This window comes from Protomyctophum bolini, assembly GCF_963924005.1.
Source record: "Protomyctophum bolini genome assembly, chromosome: 24".
NCBI lineage: Eukaryota > Metazoa > Chordata > Actinopteri > Myctophiformes > Myctophidae > Protomyctophum > Protomyctophum bolini.
Window position 1 is genome coordinate 21,621,194 of NC_137885.1, and position 13,747 is coordinate 21,634,940.

General features: G+C 43.1%; 1 protein-coding gene across 1 annotated transcript in view; it reads right to left on the reverse strand.

Annotated features, from left to right (window-relative positions):
* The window catches only part of LOC308311992 (interleukin-1 receptor accessory protein-like 1), a 414,337-nt gene that overhangs the window by 3,117 nt on the left and 397,473 nt on the right, over window positions 1-13,747 (reverse strand). The window contains exons 10-11 of the mRNA XM_080758824.1: window positions 7,162-7,332; window positions 852-896 (exon numbers count right to left, since the gene is read on the reverse strand). Coding sequence (XP_080614950.1) covers window positions 852-896; window positions 7,162-7,332 — 216 coding nt within the window. The remainder of the gene's footprint in view (window positions 1-851; window positions 897-7,161; window positions 7,333-13,747) is intronic.

A 13,747-nucleotide genomic window follows, 5' to 3' on the forward strand; every position in this document is an offset into this window, starting at 1 on the left:
AGAAAGTTCAGACAAAAAGGAAAAAGGGATTTTCTTTCTCCACAGCAATGTACTGTATTTGACCTCTCGGATCTCTCAGGCGCATAATGAGTGAACACAGCTGGAGGTACGTTTGATTAGAATGACAAGACGCGGACCCCCCCCCCCCCCCCTCCCCCCAACAACAACACAACCCCTACTGGTTCTCCATACGGATTAACCACTTAAACTCCGTATTGTGGAGAAAGCTTTTGCAGCGATCTGCTATTTTCAGCAACAGCTGTGTCCCCAGCTATAGAGCCCTGTCAACCATATGGGGCTCAAGTGGTTAAAACAAACGCTAACACTGTGTCGCTGTTGGGTAGAATGTATAAACCTTGAATGTTATAAAAAACCCTGCAACTTTCCAGGAAATGGAAGAAAAACTAAATAACCCATGTGTAACTTGTGAACAACTAATAACTACATTGGTTCCATTGGAATGGATCTAGTGTACAGTATAGTCTAGTTATTATTTATTCACAACTTATCGTTAATGCTTTTCATCTGTTAAATATTTCCAAAATCCACAGACACACATAATCACTTTCACTTTCAGCAGCTTGTAGATATCTGCGTTTATCTTTAGCTTCTGTTGTATAGGATCCACTTGTAACGACAAAGTATGGCATTCATTTACAAAAAGGAAAAACACAACGAAAAACAAAACAAAAAAGCTGAAATATGGAGATGATACACAATAGGGACAAATTGTATTGTGGATCATGGTGTTAAACCTACTGTAGTTCAAACAACTGTGACAGAAATGAACATACTTTCAATGGGGGGAAAATCACAGGCTGGTAGGGTTGACAACACAAACATATGGGTACCTCTAAGTAGTCTTGTGTCATCCTGGAAATGATCATTGGTGAAACCTAAACATAGGATATTTACATTCAAAGTATGATCAAAGAAGACATTATTAACACAATAGTTTCTTCAGAGAGGGGTACGGGGGGGGGGGGGTGTCATTCTGATATAAACACGTGTTTCTAGCATTCGCATCGTCCAGTAAATACCAGTTAAATATGGGACATACGGTATAAAAAGCCATCGTGAATCTTGGACATTACAATAGAGGGACAGAGAGACCTGTTTTTTGTATACATTTACATATCGGGATGGAGGCATGTCCCTAGGCAATCTGGAAACCCATCTGCAAAACAAATAATAAAGAATAAATACAAATAAAATAAAAGCGCCCTGTTTTCCTTTGAATTTGCGCCTGGGGGCGTTGCCAAACAGAATGTGGATAAAATAATGTTGACCCGTTCGCTCCGCCGTAGCCCCTCCTCTTCTGGTGGGCGCCTATGTTTTCATTCCCACTATCAACAATGTATACACGCTCTGAATGCCCCTGCCGACAGATTCGTACCGTAGCTCGGAATCTGTTCTTAAGAGATTAGTCGCTATGTTAATTGTGTTTAGATATCTCTCCGGTTTTCAATGTCGTTACGAAACATTGGTTAGACGGAACAGTTTTTGTCTCAGACTACTAATGTACAACTCATAAACCAACAAAGTGGAAAAAGCGGCACTCCAAAATAAAAGGTGCAAGACTGGCTCAGATACCGGGTGAGACCTCCACAAATCCTAAAATCATTAATGATCAGTTCAGACAGTTTTATAGTAATCTTTATACATCAGAGTCCAATGTTGATACTTCAGAAATTAATGCTTTTCTTGACGAAATTAACATTCCAGTAATTGGCCCAGCAGCCCAGGCTAGTACTGGGGCTGCCATATCATTGGAGGAAATCGCTCAAGCTATTACTTCTATGCACAGCGGCAAGGCAGCGGGGCCTGATGGTTTTCCTATAGAATTTTACAAAGCCTTCTCCGCAAAATTGACCCCCATCCTAGGTTCAGTATACAAAGAAGCATTTATAGCCAAGAAGTTGCCGGAGACAATGACACAAGCAACTATTGCAGTTTTACTTAAAAAGGGTAGAGATCCTCTAGACTGTGGTGCATATCGGCCTATAAGTATTCTTTGTTGTGATTATAAAATCCTCACCAAGATCCTCTCCCATCGGCTCGATGCAGTAATTCCCAAGGTTATCGCACCATGTCAAACGGGTTTTGTGCCTGGTAGACAGTCTTTTTATAATATGCGTCGACTGTTCAACATACTCTACTCCTCTCAGTCGACCCAGTGGCCGGAGGCGGTACTGTCGCTCGATGCGGAGAAGGCTTTTGACCGAATTGAGTGGAGGTACCTACTAACGGTCTTAGAGAGGTTTGGATTTGGCCCATCATTTATCAAGTGGATCACACTTCTTTATACAGCTCCTAAAGCTGCAGTACTGACAAATTCTATATGCTCAGATTACTTTCAGCTCCAGCGTTCGGTCCGCCAAGGTTGTAGTCTTTCACCATATTTATTCGATATCGCTATTGAACCCTTAGCTATAGCTCTTAGAGAAGATGACAGAATAGCTGGCATTGAGAGGGGGGGCTCCGTACACAAGGCCTCGCTTTACGCGGACGACCTGCTCATATATATTTCAAATCCACTCGAATCCATCCCTCCGCTCATAGACATACTCAATCACTTTGGCAGGCTTTCAGGCTATAAATTGAATTTTTCTAAAAGTCTTTTTTTCCCAATTAACCACCTGGCCTTAGATCTTGACTATACCAACCTCCCATTCAAGCTGGAACTTCATTCCTTTACCTACTTGGGAATCTCCGTTACTCGTTCCTATAAGGATCTGTATGAACACAACTTTAAAAAGCTTCTAGACCGCACAAAATTGGATCTCGTGAGATGGGCTTCGTTGCCCGTTTCGTTAGCAGGCAGAGTTAACACAATTAAAATGACTGTCTTGCCCCGTTTTTTGTATCTATTCCAAATGATTCCTTTGTTCTTAACTAAAACCTTCTTCCGGGACCATAATAGTTGTATTTCTACTTTTATTTGGAATAAAGCCCGTCCGCGTGCCAAAAAAGCTCTTTTGGAATTACCAAGACCATCAGGAGGCCTGGGATTGCCTAATTTTATGTTTTATTACTGGTCGGCAAATATTAAAAAGGTGAGTTATTGGGTTGCGGTCCATGAATACAAACATGGTCCAATTTGGGCCAGTATGGAAACTCTAACTGATCCCGGGATCTCTCTAGTGGCCATGTTGTGCTCCTCACTGCCAAATGGTAATTCCATACGCTCTAGCAATCCAGTAATAAATAGCTCTCTCAGAATCTGGCGCCAATTCAGAAAACACTTTGATTTTAATAATACGTGTGGCCATATGCCCGTGACCAACAATCATCTTTTTCCTCCCTCGCGAGAGGACTCAGCTTTTAAAACATGGCACGTCAATGGCTTGATTTTCTTTAGCGACTTATTCATAGATGGCACATTTGCATCCTTTAAAAACCTCCAAGATGACCATGAGCTACCAAATTCTCACTTTTTCAGATACCTCCAAGTTCGAAGTTTTGCTAAGGAACACTTTCCATTTCCAGCTATGCCAGATAAGAGTATAGTAGACACCATACTAGACTGGGACCCATACACCAAAGGTAGCATATCTAATATATATAAGGCTTTACAGGAGATTGGCCCTCCTCTCTTGGATAAAACAAAATCAGCCTGGGAACAGGACCTGAATTTAGAGCTGGAGGAAGAGTTGTGGGAACTCTCTTTGAGGCGTATTCATACAACCTCTTTATGTCTTAGACATTGCCTAATTCAATTCAAAATAGTACATCGTTTGCATTTCTCGAGAGAAAAACTATCTAAAATTTATCCTGACATTGACTCTACTTGTATAAGATGTCATCTGGAGCCAGCCTCTGTTGGACATATGTTCTGGGGATGCACTTCCTTGAACCCATTTTGGAATAGTATTTTTGATGCTTTCTCAACCATCTGTCATATGCCAATTGCGCCCAACCCGATAACTGCTATATTTGGAGTTCCCAACGACGATGCACCAATTACTTCTTCCCAAGCCAATTTCATAGCTTTTGCTTCACTCATAGCGAGGAGACTTATTCTCCGCAATTGGAAATCTGATAAACCTCCAACATTTACAAGTTGGGTCAAGGATGTTCTATCCTTTATTCCATTGGAGAAGCTCAGATACAACAGGTTCAAATCTCGCCAGAAATTTGTAAAGGCTTGGTCCCCTTTCCTTGAATTCACCCTTTCACTGTCCTCCGACTCACTGTCCTTTGATGATGTGTCCTAAGTGTTTTTCCTACATGTAATTTGGTTCACTGTGTAGCCCCTTAATCTAGTAAAAGGCAAAAAAAATATTTTATTGTATTTACTTAATTTATTATTTATATCCTTTAATACCTGTTTATTTTATTATGATGTTTTTTTTTTGTTTTTTTTTGTGTGTGTTGTTGCTGTCTTGCTTTGTGATGGAACCGGGGAGGGTGGGGTATATGTGGGGTTGTTTGTCTACAAAAATTGAAAATCTTATAAATAAAGTTATAAAAAAAAAAAAAAAGACTGGCTCAGATGAAATTTCTCATAATATATTGAGAATACTGATGCATTTCGGCAACACCCTTCTTCAGAGCGGATTAAAACAGGTTTCTATATCTGCTCTGAAGAAGGCTGTTGCTGTGGCTGTTGCTTTGCTTTTTGGTTTATGAGTTAAGTATTATTTGAAGATGAGCACCCACTGAATTAACCAAGGGCAGTTTTCATTCTGTACTAATTGTATGTCTATGATGCCACACACACACTCACTCAGGAATACAAGAATTCTCGCCCGAAAACACGCTCCCCCGGGTCAAATCCGGAGACCTCGGAACGGTCTTGGCTATTTTATACCATTTATGTCCCATATTACCACAGGAAAAGGAGTCAATGTTAACCACTTAACCCATTCTGACCGGGCACCCATTTTGGTGTTGGCATCATGTTATGCTTTAGCTATTGAAAAATAGCAGATCTACAAGCTCATATCGCGCCACCGAGTGGCGCGATACGAGCTTGTAGGTCTGCTATTTTTGAAAAATTCGAAGAACGACTGACATTTTTAGAATCTGATCTCAGGTCAGAATGGGTTAATCAGACCAGTGTGTGTCCAGTGGAAACCTCGTATGAATCTGATCTCAGGTCAGAATGGGTTAAACCCTATAGAGTTGACCAGAGTGCCTCATGGGTCTATACTGGTAGCCCCCTTTTTCCTTCTATAGAGTGGCCGCCATTTTGTTTAAGGGCTCTGGTTACACAGATAGAAAGCCCATTAATTCAGCCCATAGAGATTTCAAAATAAATAAATATATATTTATATAAAAAAGTTTCTTTTTTTCTTTGCAGTTTTCAAATAATATGCATTGACACGTAATCAAATGTTTTACGGTCATCATTCACCAGGAACCTGGATGGCTCGGTTCCAGGCTTAAAATAATTCATATAAATATTTTCGGATATCTCTATGGGCCTACCTGTGGAACCAGAGCCGGTAAACAAAATGGCCGCCATTGCTGCTCTAGACAAAATCCTCTTTTCAAGCTCACGCCGCCGTGTCACAACGTGAGCTTGTAGGCTATAGCCTCCGAGGGTTCATGTGGTTAACACCTTGCAACCATGCCACAGATAATTAACAATTCATAATTATGGCACAGGATGCACAGGATGTCGGGCAGGTAACAACACAACAACAGCTCAGGTCAAGGCTGAATAGTAGGAACGGCAAGTATATACATCATCTGACGATCAGAGCACAGCGCGTACGTGCCAAAGGGGACGCCATTAGACATAACACTGTAGTGTACTTAAAACATGCATACATGTCCATGCATCAAGAGTTCTCTAACTTGCACAGTAGGGATAGTAACAAAGGGCTTCATGCAGTTAAAAGTGTTTTATGGAGCCGGATCGGGCCCACATAATTATAGGCTTGATTTCTACTAATTACCCCTAAGACAACTAATTAAATCTCCCTCTGACTGTTACATTGCGGAGTACATATGTATGGCTTCTATTTAAAGTAATAGACTTCATGCATGATTTATTATGGGTCTCAATAGTATAGTATCAGTTAAAAAAACCAAACGACTCCCAGAAGCCCACAGAGCCAGACTGTAAAAGGTGAATCATCATCCTTAATTTCTACTTCTATAATTACTCGTCTTTCAAGCAGTTAATTTGTACTTTCTGACTGGCTGCCTGCTTGGAATTATTCACCAGCACCCAAAGTAAAAGTACTAATTGTGCAGAAAGGGTATCATGTCTACAATTAAAATCTATATATATTTTTTGAAAATAGCCAAAGTTTAAAAGGGGCTGAAGTGGTAAATGTATGTTTTGTAATAATAATCAAAATCTACAATATAACTAGAAACTACATTTTCAAATAATTGTATTGGAGTAATATAGTATAGAACATGGGAAATACTCCAGTAAAGTAATACTTAAGTACAGAACTTAGTTACTTTCCACCACTGGAATGTTAAATACATTAAGATAAGAAGCCACAGCCATGGTTATAGTTCTTGCAGTAGAAAAGAGCTCATAACTACACGTCCAAAGGTCTCCTTGAGACATACATGCACCCAAACAAAACGTTTGTTTGGAATCAAAGCCTCTCGGTTCTATTCTAGGGCCTCAGTCAGTGACACCAGTGGTTCTCAAAGTGGGTTTCAGTGACTCTCACGGTTCCTGGAGGGGGTTCCAAATCGACTCTTACAAGTCTGTAACTGTGAAACTGTACAAATGGAACCAACTGGACCATAACGGGGTCCATTTGGCCCGTGTTTGGGGGAGGGAGGGTGATTTTTGTCACTGCACGTACTCCTACGAGCTGGAGCGGAACCTGTCAGCGGCGAGTGTTGGACAGGAGGAGTAGGAAAGAAGGCACTACGACTACGTCCTCCCGGTGTTGGCTCCTCGCTGGCAGGTGAGTCACTACGATCCACACAGAAATACGTGCGGGGGACTTAAGACTTAGAATCGTGGAGAGAAATGGGAAAAATAAATGCTTATAACTTCGAGGGCCACTGTTACAAAACACAAACAACACAAAGATGCAGAACGCCACGACCAAAGGCAGCCAAACAAAAGCCAGCGACGAACGGGACCAACTCCACGACAACACCGAACAGCCAGCGACAAAAACACATTGGACACACTCTTTTTTTTTCAAGATGGCCATGAGAGAGAGGAGGGCTTACTTCCTGTCGGGATCAAGTCCCTGTCTGGAATGAAGAGTTTATACCCATAGTGCTTCTCCAGGACGTCAGGGAGGATCTCCAGGGCAAAGCGCTCCTCCTCGCAGGTCTCCTGGCTCCACTGGTCTGGGTCCACCTTGGTGTAGGACAGGTAGGCGTCGTAGTCCTTGTTATCTGCCAGGGAGAGAGGGGGGGGGGGGGGGGGGGGAGGGAGAGCAATTTATCATGGGTTCTCAAATGTCTTTATGTGAAGGACCCCTTAATTAACAGGCAGGAAAGAAGAGCACACACCAACATTACAGAGGTGCTGCTGAGGGAGCAAACGTAGCCACGATGCAAATTTGTGAGGACCCCCAAATTAAAATGTATTTGTCCGGCAGACCTCCATCCGAAAACGTTTTGTGCCATGGACCCCCATAGATAATAATCAATCAATCAATCAATACTGACAGACGGTTTTGGATGTGTAGCCTGCTGTCTTGGTCGGTGAAGGACAACTGTCCTGCACACAGCTGGACAAAGTGGGGTGTTTGTATTCACATTAATGGCAAAAGCAAAGACACGATAAAGGCTGTCCAGCCACTGCAGGGCTAATGCTAGCCGGCCAACACAGATGAATTGAATATGAAGGACCCCAATGGAAATAAGCAATAGGCTTTCTTGGGAATATAGCAGATATTGTATTGAACTTTACTTTCCTGTGCATTTTTTTGTCTGTTAATCTGTTAATTCAGTATTCAATCAATCAATCAATCAATCAATCAATCAATCAATCAATCAAACAGCCCACCGGGAAAGAAATGGGCATACTGTATAGCACCACCACAACATCGCTTTCGCTGTCCACGAAGGACTTGATTGGCGGCTGAACTGAAAGGCAGCCCGAGCGGCTTTGCTACACCAGACTATTCCTTCCCCGCGCTGTAACGTTTTGAACACTACAGCACCGCGGGGAATCCCGGGAACGCTGCAGGGAAACGGGAGAGAGAGAGAGCGGGAGTCCGCTGGGAGGAGAGTCGAACAGCAGGCCTGTCTCTCCATGTCTCTCTCTCTCTCTTTCTCTCTGTCTATCTCCCTAGGGTTATACAGGATGGGGGACGGGGCTGTGGCATTCTACTCTTCATTACCTCTGGGTTGCAACGCAATCCACCCTTGGCCGTTCTCCATTACAGTGGACCACCTGTTGTGCAAGGAGCTACGCAGCGCCACGCTTCAGTTGCATCGGCACGAGAGGAAACCCAAATGGGAGGGAGAGAAGGGAATTAAGTCTTTGAACTCAGTTTGCACAAGTGTCCAACTTGTGCAAACTGAGTTCAAAGACTTAATTTTTTTTTTGTTTTTGTGTACACTCCGTGGTTTGTGGAATTAAAATGTTATACGTCTGTCTGTCTGTCTGTCTGTCTGTCTGTCTCTCTCTCTCTCTCTCTCTCTCTCTCTCTCCAGTGTATCTCTCTTTCCTCTGGGGTCTATTACATACGTCAGAGGGTGGACTGGCCACAGGACTGGCCATCAGGCATATTCCCGTTGGGCCACGACCGTTATGATATGATAAAAGAATAAAAATAAAATAAATTGACAGGCAGGCAGGCCAATAGGCCACCGGGAAAGGTCCCAGTGGTCCCACGGACCAGTTCGGGCCATGATAATTTCACTGTATTGTATCAATCCTTTTGCCAGTATCATTCTTGTGAGAGCAACAAAGGGTTGTGTAGTTGTCTGTTGGTTTATGTTGTTCTGTAAAAGTGGTGTTATTAGGGCTTGTTTACTGTGTTTGTGTGTGCCTCGACGGAGCGGGCGGTAGACTATCTGCGTGCTGGTTGTGGTGGGCCGGTCTGGGCCAAATTCGCGCGAAAATGACCGGGGCGATTTTTTGTCCCAGTCCAGCCCTGTACAACGTCATCCAGAAATCACCTCAGTCTCGGCATCACAGCACATTTCCTCACCACTTGTATAGCCCGGAAGACGACCTGGCTGGCCGACACCTCTGTAATTTAATCTAATGCATTTCAGTAGGAGAAGAAGCAGCTATTAATTTGATAACTTTAGGGGGAGGGGTAATGTGAGAGACATTGAAAATGGACCTGACTGAACCTATCTCCGTCTCCGTCCCTCCCATAGCTCTCTCATGGAAGGAGACGGGAGCTATCAAGAGCTATTTAAGAAGATGTGATACACCTGACCACTGGTGAAATTAAAGTGGGGGCCGGTAGCAACGTGGGGAGAGGGGGAGGGGGGGGGTCGTCTGAGTCGGAGGACAGTTGGAGCAAGGTTATTTATCATTTTAAATGTACAATCTCATCTACAAGCTCACAACGTGTATTATTGCTATTTTGGAAGAGTAGGGGTGTAAAAAAAATCGATTCGAATTAGGATTAAAAATCGATTCATAATTTCCAAAAATCGAAAGTTTGTGATATGAAATGTAAGCTTACCCTAATCACAGTAAACATCATGTCTTCAGTCATTTTCAAGTTACTGTAGTCAGTACTAGTCAGCACTACATGTATTGTAGTATTGAATCGAATTTTTATCGATTTTGAATCGCATCGTGACGCCAATAATCGGAATCAAATCGAATCATGGGACACCCAAAGATTCACAGCCATATTTAACAGACTAAAGGTCAATACCACATTCCCGACGTCGGGATCTTTAATTATATCATTGATGTCAGGCAGGCAGTGTTTTTGGTAAATCTACTCCCTGCTTGACCATTCTACAGCATCACACAAAATACATTAAAAAAAAAGGTTTGCAACACGTTTCGAGCTTGTAGATCTGCTACCTTTGATATTTTTAAATGTAAATCATGAAAAGTAACAGCATTGGACATACTGTACCTGTATGAGGTTTCCTCCTGACAGAGACGATATTTAATAGCTGTTGTTCATTTATTTTAATTTATTCTTCCACTATTTGACTGTCCTCATATCAATAAAATGATTCACTACTAATTGTCAATTGTGTCAATTCCCCAAAACTGCAAGAAAGAGCTTTGATGAAAATCAGACCATTTGAGAATATATAGCTTTGCAGAATGTTCGGAAAAACATGACACGTCATTAGCATAATGATTTACGAACAGAAATATACATACATTATCATGTTACATAAATACCGCAAAGGCAAAATGAATTATCCAACGATGTGTTGTGTTGGGGGAAGAGAGAGAGAGAGAGAGAGAGAGAGAGAGAGAGAGTTTTGCTTTATGTAACCACAGGGCAAAGTTACCATAACTATGCCTTCAACATAAACGACAGTATAAAACTCCAGAACATATCATTGATTTCTCTTAGACAAAATGTATCTCAAATTAAGACTGAAACAAAGTCTTTATGTAAGTCAGGAACACGATCGATGAGTGAACAATTCCATTACTACTCGAGTCGTTTGTCTGTGTTGCCGTGCGGTTGAAAAAGCACACGAAGCAAACACACCTGGGGGAGTGCAAAGCTTGCCCTGGCCGACATCCCTTGCGGATTGCGAACCTTTTCTCAACCTCTGACCGCTTCCACCCAAAAACCCATTCATCTCTTCGGGTCATCTCTCTTCACTGACACAGAGTTTCACGGGAATCCACATATCCGTTCTGCGGTTATTTCTCTGGTTGTTTCTTTTCTTTAATGGAGGCCATGCAATTCCAGTACAGTAGGAACGTGACGCACGCACAGCGACGAAGGCTAAAAAGGCACGTGGGAGCAGGGGCCCATGCATTTCTCAATCATTTCATGTACTGGGGGAAAAAATACCTAAACTAGTTGCTGGGAGAGTGAGGTCTAGCCAACACCAACTCGGGATTCCTGAATCGCTGCCCTCCACAATGTCCTATCCAACATCAGGTTCTTGAGCTCTGCAGTGTTGTCAGCCAAGCTGTCGCGCCGCAGCACGTCTACATAGGTGGTACGCTTCTTTCCCATACTGGCTTTGCCCTGGGTTGGCTCCCATAGGGTCAATTTACTTGCCTCAAGTTCTGGGTGCCTGACGCAGTGCCCTGCCAGCCTCATCCTTCTCTCTCTCTGACTTTGTCCGTGACCCGTGGTATAGGTCCCCATAGAGGTCCACATTTCTGATGCGGTCCGTTTTTACTAACCTTAGTATTATGTAAATTAGCTGTTTGAACTTGTAAGTGATTGATTACCAAAAAAATAAGGAACAAAGTGTACGACTGTACGTGTCCCTTGCCATTTGATTACTTAACCCCTTCTGGACTGACCTCAACATTTTCTCCAGTTTTCTGAAATAGCAGACCTACAAGCTCGTAGCGCGCCACTCGGTGGCGCGCTATGAGCTTGTAGATCTGCTATTTTTCAACAGCTAAATTACAACATAATGTTTCAAACACCAAAAGGGGTTCCCGCCCAAAATGGGTTAACCAGTCCACTTTTCAGTCAGTTTGCACTCTTCAGACACAGGCAGACAGACAGATACAGAGATCTCCATATATGGGCACACAATGTTAAAACGGGTGCTGTGACAACAGGTATTGCATACTATTTTCCCAATTTGGGACACACATTTTTGTTTCCAAAGTAATATTTCTGCATTTCAATGTTTTAGTTTTTTTTTTTACCACTGAGCTATAAATAGACCATACCTGCTTGCTCAGGGGAGAAATGATCATGTCAAACCAGAGACAGGATCGTGTCAAAGGCTGTGTCCAACCTATAGGATCTAAATGTCTCAATAGAAAAGAACAGAGAGAGACCCCCCCCCCCCCCCGCCCTCCTCTCTCTCTCTCTCTCTCTCTCTCTCTCTCATTAGCAGGCAACAGTGCAGCTCTCTCTCTCTCTCTCTCCGTTTCTGGCACAAAAGCGCCCCTACAGCACCCCTACTGGTACATACTGGTGCTCATTAACGTCACATAGGTGGGTGAACACATAGGTGAACGCGGACATTGCTGTTCCTTAATCAAAAACGGAGGTGTAATGGCTTGTGCTGATGAACTGAGGAGAGGAGACGCGGGGGAGCTAGCACCTGATTTCTCAAAGCATCCACCGCTTGTTTTTCTGTGCCGTGGTTACCATAGAGATGAGATCTCTGTTCATACTGCCACTAAACCGTTCTATAGTCAGTGGAAAATGTGTCTCGTCTCGTCTGCCTGTCTCATGTTATCTACTGTATCTATCCATCTATCTATGCTGTCTGTGTGTCTGCAATTACTTCTCTCTGTAATAGACAGACACTCTATTCATTTGTATTGTATATTCATTGTTGATATGTTATGTGAGTGCACACATCCAAGTGCGTGCGTGGTACGTGGCCCGTGGGCGAGGAGGTGGCGGGCGGCAGTGATCTAATGGAGTATATATGGCCTCTGTCGGGGAGAAAGCTCACACGTCCAGGCAGAAAATGCCACTTTTTCAGGATTCAAATTCGAAACCGCCAAAAGCAGCAGATTGACGAGCTCAAAACGCAGCGCGAGCAGAGCATGCATATCCGCTACTTCTCATGCTCACGTGTGACGCTGTACACAGTGTGGTCAAGTGGGCCATTCACTTACGAAGAAACACAAAAAGTTAACCCATTTTGGGCGGGAACCCATTTTGGTGTTATTAGCATCATGTCGTGCTTTAGCTATTGAAAAATAGCAGATCTACACTGATACTTATCTATACTGATATCTTGTGGAAAATTCAATGAAATACTTTAAAACGTGTGGTGGTGGTTTGGAGGCTAGGTGGTGGTGTGGTGTCCGTCTGTCTGTCTGTCTCCAGAGAGCTGTGTGGAGGCAGTGGGGTGGTGGTGTGGAGGCTAGGTGGTGGTGTCCGTCCGTCTGTCTGTCTCCAGAGAGCTGTGTGGAGGCTAGGTGGTGGTGTGGAGGCTAGGTGGTGGTGTCCGTCCGTCTGTCTGTCTCCAGAGAGCTGTATGGAGGCTAGGTGGTGGTGTGGAGGCTAGGTGGTGGTGTCCGTCCGTCTGTCTGTCTCCAGAGAGCTGTATGGAGGCTAGGTGGTGGTGTGGAGGCTAGGTGGTGGTGTGGTGTCCGTCTGTCTGTCTCCAGAGAGCTGTGTGGAGGCAGTGTGGTGGTGGTGTGGAGGCTAGGTGGTGGTGTGGTGTCCGTCTGTCTGTCTCCAGAGAGCTGTGTGGAGGCAGTGCGCTGTGTGTGTTTTATTGAACCTGATCCCTCTTTATATCCCAGAACAAATTGACAATCTTTTTCCCCTCCGCCGAGCGCTCACTCCGGCTGCCGCAATTAAAGGAGACAATCGCCGTTTGGCATTATAAGCTCAAGGAATGACACGTTTTATTTATTTAATTTACTTATATACTTATATTATTCTCCTTCTTAGCGTCTACTTTTATGATTTGAGGATTGGAAGACGTAGGCCTACTTCCATTTTGTTCTGAAAATAGCAATAAAACATAATGTAGAAATACTCCTGTGTTGAAATTGTGACTTGAGTGAAAGGGCAAAAGTAATACATGTACTAGTAGTATATCAAGTATATCAATATATACTTAAAAGAAGCTAAAGTAAAGGGTCTCATTATTATGCAGAATGTCTAATTTCTCAAGTTTTCAGATAATTGCAGGAAAAAATACAAAGTATATAAATATTAGAGAAATGGACATAATACAAAAACTGTAAAAC